Source organism: Echinops telfairi, unplaced genomic scaffold (assembly GCF_000313985.2).
Source record: "Echinops telfairi isolate 266 unplaced genomic scaffold, ASM31398v2 ScPeMD7_5868;HRSCAF=6743_1, whole genome shotgun sequence".
Classification (NCBI taxonomy): domain Eukaryota; kingdom Metazoa; phylum Chordata; class Mammalia; order Afrosoricida; family Tenrecidae; genus Echinops; species Echinops telfairi.
The window spans coordinates 7,538,925-7,549,074 of NW_022109768.1; the positions used below are offsets into that span (position 1 = coordinate 7,538,925).

Genomic DNA, 10,150 nt, shown 5'->3' on the forward strand with positions numbered 1-10,150 from the left:
CAAGCATTGGGCTGCTAACTGCAAGGTCAGCAGTTTCCCCAGTCCCTCCTTGGGAAAAGATGAGGCTGTCTGCTCCCATAAAAGATTTACAGTCTCAGAAATCCTAGGAGAAATTCTCCTGTCATACAGGGCTGTTACTGTGTCAGAATTGATTTAATGGCAGGGACAGTAGGTAAACTATATAAAATTGAATGCCATTAAATTAGACTAAATATAGCAAGCTGTAATATTGCAATGTAACTGCAAATGTAACTTCATGAGAAGTCAAATCATTAAAAGAGGTTAGGCACCACTTCAAAGCAATTTCTATTTTCATGAGCAAAGGGGAAAAAGTTTATATCAGGAACAACTACTATTGATTTTCAAAATAAAGTATGGGCAGTTCTCAAAACACACATTATTTTTATCAATAATGAGAACACATCTTACCAGGTAAAAATAACAGGCATATTTATATTTTTGAATGCCATCGATAATTATTTAAGGTATGTCAATAAATTAGGTAATGGCCTGACTAGCTTTTATGAAACCTAAACCATTTGTGTTCTCTGCCTCTGTAATACTTTTTCCCCCTCTGTAATACTTTTATGAAACACGTCTTCTTTTGTTGCCAGAAGTACCACTGCCTTTAAGTTTTCAGTGGTGACAATGACCACATGTCTGAATCATTCATTAAAAATAAATAAAAGTGTTACTGGGGGAAGAACACTGCAGCACTTTTCTTTCTGCAATGGCAGGTTTTCCCAAATATAGCTCTTCCTGACAGTCACAGGTCACCGAATGGCCACCGAAGCTGTACGCTCCTGAGAGGCGCATTCACAGCTGCAGGGCACAGACTGAATGGCAGTACCCAGCTACACAGTATTACTTCTGAACAATGCCCCGCTATTTGCCTTGCTCCAAACACCAACATAAAAAGGACAGAGAAAACTCATGTGCTATTTTTAGTGCTAAAATTGAAAATAGAAGACTACTTTCCAGTAACAATGGTGATTTTGTCCAATCCTCTCAAACAATACTTTTCTGCCTGGGGACTTTGCTCCCAAGACCCATACTATCTTTCTTCATTTCCTGCTAAAACGGAATCTTCACGCCCTGTAACTACTTGAATTTCCTCAGGAATGTCTGCTTTCCTATCTGGAATAGAGTTTAGAAGACGTTTCCTATAAGTATGGAGAGCACTGTACAACATATTACAAAAGGAGCCCGGGAGGCACCAGTGGTTAAAGTGCTGGGCTGCTGAAAGGTCCACAGTTGGAGTTCACCAGCCGTGGCAATCTGCATCTGTAAAGAGGATGCAAACCCTCTGGGGCAGATCTATGCTGTCCTAGAGGGTCATTTTGAGTTGAAGTTGACCCAAGAGATTCAGATGAAAAAAAAAAAAAAAAAAAGACAATTTAGGAAAAACAGTACCTGAAATGGCTTCCCACTTCCTGGGTCATTTCAGTCCATTAGAGCTGATCATCTTTGAGAACTCATTTCATATTCTCCAGAGAGCAAATGTGCTCTTTCAAGTGAACATCTGATCCTCTTATACGCTTTCATTGTAAACCCACAAACTGATGGATGAGGTTCAAATTCCAAGAAAATATTATTTTTCCAGTGCATAATTTTCCCTTAACTTTTTAATTTCAAATATTTAAATGTTATCTCATATAGGGTATTTCCACCTCTTACTCTTACTCAAAAACACATGATGTATATTTTTACAATATATATCCATCTAACGAGGTGAAAATTTCCTCTAGAAAGAACCACTGATATTTTGGGTCAGATAACAAAAAAGATTTTCTTTGTTGTTATGGAAGGCTGTCTTGTGCATTGTAGCTTGTTTAAGAGCATGCTCATTAGCCTAAGAGCATATTCATTAGCTTTTATTCATCAGTTGTCAGTAGACAAATTCTCCCTCCCCAGCTCCTGGACACAAAAACATCTCAACATCTCATTTTAAATGTTCCTGAGAGGGCAAAATTGCCCCAGTTGAATTAGACAATCATTGAATTCCTAGATATACTTAATATGTACAAGTTCTTTCTCTACCGACTTCATTGCGCATACCAGTTGCAGTGAAATAGCACCCGAACCACAGCCAATCTGTCCAAAACTAATCACAGATGTTCACTTACAAATAATCATCTACAGGGCAAGACTACCACCTGTCTCTTTTTCTTATTGTAGTGGCTTCTGTGTTGCTCCGATGCTAGAAGTTCTGTGCACAGTATTTCAATTAGCAGCAAGCAAGGCCAGCCATGGTGGACAGGTTTGAATAGAGCACCAAAAGACTAAGACACAGCAGGGGGGAAAGGCCTGGAAATCCAATAATTAGCCAGTGAAAACCTATGAATCCCAACAGAATATTGTCTGATAGAGTGCTGGAAGATGAGGCTCCTAGTTGGATCATCTCTATATCAGTACTGTCATTAGGTCGTAGAAGCCCTGGTGGAGTAGTGGTTATGCACTGGGCTACAACCCCAAGGTCAGCAGTTTGAAACCACCAGTCACTCCTTGGGAGAAAGATGAGGCTCTCTACTCCCATAAAGAGTTACAGTGTTGGAAAACCACAGGGGCAGTTCTACCCGGACCTATTTGGTTGCCATGAGTCAGGAACGTCTTGATGACAGTGAGTTTGGTCATGAGCCGATGCCGTCTCATAGCAATCCTACAGGACAGGGGGGAGCTGCCCCTGAGTTTCTGAGACTGGAGCTGTTTATGGGGTAGAGAGTCCAGTCTTTCTACCATGGAAAGGCTGGTGATCTCAAACTGTCAACCTTGCGGATAACAGTCTAATGTGTAACCATTACACCACCAGGGCTCCTCCCTGGTTGGAAGGTGCTCAGAATCCACAGTGGCTGCAACAATAGACTCAAGCATACTAAAGTACACGGAGACGGAATAGGACCAGGAAATACGGTGTTCTTTTGTACATGGGGCACTATGATAGCCACTAACTTGATAGCCACAACTTGATAGCCACTAACAATAATAGGTCAATAGGCAGGCTAATGGTCTATGGTGGTCTTCCAACATTGGATAATAATCAACTAACTCAATCAGACATACTCTAGGCCTTAGCATTCTGAAGAAAACCAAACTAAACTTGTTGCCCTTGAGTCAATGCTGACTCATAGCGACCCTGCAGAACAGGTTGGATAGAACTGTCCCATGAGTATCTGTGATTATAACTCTTTACAGGGGTAGAAAGCCCCATCTTTCTCCCACTTAGAGGCTTGTGGTTTCGAACTGCTGACCTTTCAGTTAGCAGCCCAACATGTAACTACTATGGCACCAGGGCTCCTGGGGCCTTAATATATAGTGATTTAATTCCAAAAATACACACAGAGTTGTACAAAGCAGAACACATGCACAGTGAATAGAAACCAAGTGTCAGGAGACAAACCTGGCTAAGCAGAAGCCATGAAATGAAGGTGCAAAGCAAAAGGCAGCAGCAGAAAAACTTGAGACTGGTGGACCTACAGCTTTGATGGGAAGATAATTACTGCTGTGATTTTGTCATAAAGTCTATTTATGAACCTCTTATTGTTCAATATAGTCTTTATCCCCTCATCTTACCTTAAATATGTCATCAACCAGCATACTAAGCAACCCAGAAACCAACTCTGACAAGCTTGTAATCTAGGATATTTGGAGCCAGAGTTGTAAGGTTTAGCAGTGGATTGCTAACTACAAGTTATACAGCTTAAACCCTCCAGCCACTTTGTAGGAGAAAGTTAAAGGTGTCTGCTCCTGTAATGATCTGTAACCTCAGAAACCCTTTACAGGGTCACTATGAAAATCAGCTCAATGGCAGTGGCTTGGGAAACAAGTATTAGCTATAGAATAAAATAAATATTAATCTGCACTGATATAAGAAATCCACTGAATAACTAAATAGTGGAAAGGAAACACCTTTTCCTTTGGGTAGAATTATAATTAATAAATGTAAACAGGATTATGGAAACAGGAACTTACTATTTGCCATATAGTAGTTGTAACTGTTATAGGCAAGTTATTAACAAGTGCAAACATTAGTGGGAAAAAGTGTGGTGAAAAAACAGCTATCTGAAGAGACTTAAATTATCTCCCTGTCAGGTATTTATTAATTAATATGGGAGAAATATTGGATGTAAAATAGAAAAACCTAGCAGATACCTACTTAGCCAAGTGACCAGCAATCTACTTAGTGACTAGATGCCTACTGAGCCAATGTTAACATCACCAGCAGCAAGATCTGTTGAGATAATATCATTTCTGATATGATGCACCGAGAAAGGCACAATAGAATTTCATGAACACAATTACATTCTGGAATCCCCGTTCTTCACAATGTTATCCACAATTATTTACAATCCACACAGTTTAGTGCCTTTGCATAACCAACAAAATACAGGTCAACATCTTTCTGCTACTCTCTGCTTTCGACCAAGATCCATTTGATGTCAACAAATGTCATTCCATGTTCTCTTCTGAATCTGCTGGAGCTCCTGGAATTTCCCTGTCAATGTACTGCTATTACCTTTTAAAAACTATCTTAAGTGATGCTTTACTTGCAGGGAATAGAGTTGGATACTTTCCACACTGTTTGATCATCTTGCACACACACAGGATCTCTTTCCGATGAGCTGGCAGAGATGAGGAAGCACTTCTAGTGGTCATCCATTTGTGATCTCAAGTAGTAGTCTATCAATTCTAGAGCCTTGTATTTTTGCCAATGCTGCCTTTCTCCAATACCATATGTCCCTGATAATACAATAACTCAACTGAATATTGACCAATTCTCTTTAGAACAGTGGCCGTGTGTTCCTTCCAACTTCTTTCGGTGTTTCCTCTATTGTTCAATATTTTGCCCAGAACCCTTCAATATTGCATTTCAAGTGTAGAACTATTTTTCAGTGCTTTCAACTTGAGAAATGTTCCGTGTATTCTTCCCTTGTTTTCTAAAGGTAGGTCTTTGAATATTTCATTATTCAGTACTTTACTTTGCCTTCTTTAGCCACTCTGAAATCTTATTTTACTTAATTCATTAGTTTAGCTCCTTTACTTCATTATTTATTCCTTTCCTTTTTTAGCTACACTACATTCGAGAATATGTTTTGGAGTCTCCCCTGACATCTGTTTCCGTTTTCTCTTTCTTTCCTGTCTTTTAAATGGCCTAATTCTTAAGATGGCTTCTAAATACAGGTGGGGTATATTCAACAATACCCTCATGGTCTTTATAAATGTTCTTCAGCTTAAACTTGAACTTGCGAATGAATTGATGTTTTGTTCCACAAGTGCCCTGGTCCAGGTTCTGACTAATGATCTTGAGCTTCTCTATTGTCTCTTTCCACAAATGTGTCAATTTTATTCCCATGCATTTGATCAGGCAAGGCCCATGCGCAAAGATGTTTTTTATGCTGTTGAAAAAAGTTTTTGCAATAAAGAAGTCCTTGATCTTGCAAAATTCTATCACGAGGTCTCCAGCATTGTTTCGATCCCCAAGGCTATAGTTTCCTTCATTAGTTCTCAACTTTTGCATCTCAATCACCAGTAATTATCAGTACATCTTGATTGCACATCTGATTAATTTCAGACTGCAGAAATTGGTAGAGATCTTCAATTTCTTCATCTTTGGCATCGGTGGCTAGTGTGTAAATCTGCATATTAACTCCCCTTCCTTGTAGCCATGCGGATATAATCTTATCGCTGACAGTACTCAGGATAGATCTCAAAATGTTTTCTTTGACAATGAATGGGATGCCACTGATCTTGAATTTGTCATCCTCAGCATAGATCATATGATTCATTATACAAACAACCAATAGCAGTCTATTCCAGTTTATTAGAGTCTAAGACAGCAATCATCAGCTGATGGGTTCAAAGTGCTGATTTTGGCATTAGCAGCCAGAGAGTAACCCAGCACACCAGGGCTCCTTCTATGCTAGCCAGCCAATGCCAACTTTAGAAAGTAACAATAGACAGATACCCATATTTTATTATCTTCCACATCTCACACTGAAAATGATGTTTTAATGTTTAGTATGTGGGCAAACTAAAAGAACAGTATTCCCCAATACAATCCCCAATTCCCCAATACAAATGTCTTTCCACTTACATTTAGGAAAGATTGCCTACACTATTACAAATATATATAAAATAAAACCTTTACTATGTCCAGTTTTAAAGAGAGCCTGAACTGGGTAAGGAAAAGTGGAATGCTTCTTATTGGAAGGTGTTGCTTCATTTGTAACGTTCCTTCCTTGGTTCCCAGAACTGAAGTGGTGTGGAAGCGAACCTCCAATGACTGCAGGGCGTTTCGCACTCGTGCTGAGAGTCTGGCAGCGGCATCACACTACCGTTAAAATGTCCTAAAAATACATAAGGAGGATGTTCATGAAAGTCAATTTCCAGTGTGCTCCCCTTCCTTACTTCAAGTGAAAAAAACTAATAAAAATAATCCAATTTTAAAATCTAGAAAAGTGTTCAGAGTTACAGAAAAACCTAGCACAACCTCTACTACTAATTTTCCTCATAAAGCAAAAAAAGAAGAAGAAGAAGCAACTTTAAAGATGGAAGGAGAGTATTTGGGCATTTTTATTTGCCCTTTCCTCGGCTTCTCTGCTGGTACTCTTGACTTTCATTCTCAACGTAGGTCCCTGATCCCTGGTATGGTGGGAGCAAAGCAGACTTAATTTGCAAAGAATTGTGCTAGTCTGCTTGCCTGTCTGGTTAGAAGAACTGATTCCAAGCAGAGCTTGTCTTTGTTTTGCCTAACTCAGCAGGCATTCCTCAAAAACATTTCAAGTGTACCAGTTTTGCAGTCTTTGCCTTCAAAGATTATAGGGGAGGTATAGAATCAGCCACCAAAAGCTGGGAGAAAGGTTATTTCTGAATAACCAGCCATGTGAACTATGGAGTTTTACAAAAGCTACATGTATGCCAGAAAGGGTGCTCAAAGGTATAACTTACAGAAGCTAAATAAGATGAGTGTAAGCCAGAAGTGAAGGCTAAGAGACAATGATAAATGCTTGTTAAGTTTTGCAGGAGTGCCCCAGCACTGAGCCGAAGTGCAAAGCCTGGGAGAGGTCTGTTTATTTGTTTGAGGAAGATCCTGGCATTCAAGGAAATCTCCATCCAAACATTAGCCAAACACAAGTTATAGGAATAAATGCTTGAGAAGCTCTTGATGGAGTTCTTCAGATCAGAGTCAAGCTGTAAAGATGGGGAAAGTACCCTCCCCTTACCCCACCCTTCCCTTTTTCTAGCTCCCCTCTTTTAGTTCCGGATGTGTAAGGAAGTCTCAGTCAGGTCACTCGCTGACCACTGAGATAACAGGAGGGAGAGTCCAGTGTCCATGCAAGACAAGGAATGGAACCTTTGCAAAAATAGTATGGAAATGTTGATAAATCAACCATGTATGATGAAAAGAGCAGTGTCTACCCAAATACAGAGGGTTAGGAAGTGAGGAGGAACAGAGACAGCAGACACCAGGAGAAAGTGGGGTAAGAAATGGTACACGGACGGATAAGTTCTAACAAAATGTGTATAAATTATTGAATGTAAAACTGAGGATGTGCTCTGTATATGTTATCCAATTCACAAGATTTTTTAAAAGTCACTAAATCAATCAATAGCTAACAACCAATCACAGCAATATCTGGGGAGACAATCTGATATTTAAAAAACAAATAGACAAAGCATCCTTGAGAAAGGGCAGACATTGGACTTGCTAGACAAAGTCCTTAAATCAACTGTGTTAAATAAGTGTAAATAAGTAAGAAAACTATGGTTCAAGAAACACTGAAACCAGGAAAATGATATAGGAATAAAAATGAGAGTATTAGCAGAGAGAAATTATTAAAAAACAATTCTGAAACTGAAAAGTGAGCAAATATGATCAATTCATTTAGTGAGCTCAATATCAGATGTGAGCAAGCAGAAGAATCAGTGAATTTGCATGTAGAACAACTGAAATTATTTACTACTCTGAGAATAAAAAGGAATGAAGTCAACAGAGCTCAAGGGATCTGAGGGATACCATCAAACATGCCAATTATAAGCATCATGAGAGTTCTAGATGGGTAACAGAATCAGAAAGGGGCAGAGAGCAGATTTAAAGAAATTAAGGCCACATATTTCCTAAATTTTGCAAGGAATGGAACCTTTGCAAAAATAGTATGGAAATGTTGATAAATATTTAACATAAATTTAACACATAAATTTAACACACTACGAAGTTCAACAAATTCCAATCAGGATAAGGTCAGAAAGACCCACACTGAGACACTTTATAGCTAGATGCCAAAAGACAACAAGGGAACCTTCAAAGCGGCTAAAGAGAAGTGCTCAAAGATCCTCAGAGACAAGCAGCCAGCAGAAGCCATTGAGGCCAAGAGGCAATGTGATCACACATTCAAAGCACTCACTGAAAAATAAATGACTGCAAGGCCAAACAAACTAGCACTTCCCCATTAAAGGGGCAGGGGAAGCAGACCAAGTGAAAGTTCCTAGAAGTTTGATCTATACATTCAGCTGACACTCTGATATGTAAACAAGCTGATCACGGGTAGTAAAAATTTGAGTCAAGCATTATTTTGGGGGAAAACCACAGCTTTCAACAAGGTTTCAAATACTATAGTAAGTACTTTTCATTTAGAAAACTAACAATGTAAACCAAGTAAGTTCCTATATAACTTGTACATTCTAAAATACTGTACCGTGATTTTCTTTATCTGAAATTCAGGCTAAGTAAATCTATAGAGACAGCTATTAGATTCATAGCTTCTTAGGGTCATGATAGAGGAGGTTGGAGGAGAATGGGGAGCTAACAATAATGGATATAAGAATCAATTATCTAAACTTGTTTGTGGTGATGAACGCACAACTCTCTTTAATATATTAAAACAATTGAATTATATAATATGTAAGTTATATATCAATAAATTTATTAAAAAATTAAATGTACGAGCCCCCAATAAAATAATAAAAAAAGAAATACCATACTGACTTTGAGCATGTTCTTGTCTTTATCATAATATATAACACATAAAAGAATGTACGATTAAAACCTATCAGAACTTCTAAGGTAATATCATGGTGCATATGTTAGTAAAAAATTGCTTTTTGGCATTCTTGATAACACCCAAGCACACTCACTGGCAGCAAGTCAATTCTGACTCACAGTGACCCTGCCGACAGAGTAGCACTGCTCCTGTGGGTTTCTGAGACGGTGACCCTTTACGAAGCGTAGAAGGCCCCATCTGTTGGTTTCAACTGCTGACCTTGAACTCATAACCCATTGTTGGGAAAGTTAGCTATTATCCCAATTAACTTTAATTATTTTTTAATCATTTTATTGGGGGCTCATACAGCTCCCTAACAATCTATACATACACCCATTCTGTCAAGCACATTTGTACATTTGTTGCCATCAACATTTTCTTTCTACTTGAGCCATTGGTATCAGCTCATTTTTTCCCTCCCTCCCCAACCCTCCTTCATGAACCCTTGATAATTTATAAATTGTTATTAGTTTTTCACGTCATACACTGACCAACGTCTCCCTTCACTCACTTTTCTGTTGTCCGTCCCCCAGGGAGGGGGTTATATGTAGATCACTGTGATCGGTTTCCCCTTTCTCCCCCCACCTTCCCCTTCCCCTCCTGGTATCACTACTCTCATTATTGGTCCTGAAGGGTTTATCTGTCCTGGATTCCCTGTGTTTCCAGTTGCTATCTGTACCAATGTAATCCTCTGGTCTAGCCAGATTTGTAAGGTAGAATTGGGATCATGATAGTGGGAGGAAGGAAGCATTAAAGAACTAGAGGAAAGTTGTATGTTCTAGCAGTGCTATACTGTACCGTGATTCGCTCATCTCTTCCTTGTGACCCTTCTGTCAGGAGGTGTCCAATTGTCTAAAGATGTGCTTTGGGTCTTCACTCTGTACTCCCCCTCATTCACATTGATATGATTTTTTGTTCTGGGCCTCTGATCCCAAATACTTGAGCCTATTGATACCTCATGATCACACAGGCGGGTGTGCTTCCTCCATGTGGATTTTTTGCTTCTCAGCTAGATGGCCATTTGTTTGTCTTCAAGCCTTTAAGACCCCAGAAGCTAGAGCTTTTGATAGCCAGGCATCATCAGCTTTCTTTAACTCATTTGCTATGCACCC

General features: G+C 39.2%; 1 protein-coding gene across 1 annotated transcript in view; it reads right to left on the minus strand.

Moving 5' to 3' along the window:
- Positions 1-6,053: 6,053 nt before the first annotated feature.
- The window catches only part of LOC101659326 (serine/threonine-protein kinase DCLK2-like), a 67,281-nt gene continuing 63,184 nt past the window's right edge, over positions 6,054-10,150 (minus strand). The window contains exon 3 of the mRNA XM_045295819.1: positions 6,054-6,344. Coding sequence (XP_045151754.1) covers positions 6,324-6,344 — 21 coding nt within the window. The 3' untranslated portion in view covers positions 6,054-6,323. The remainder of the gene's footprint in view (positions 6,345-10,150) is intronic.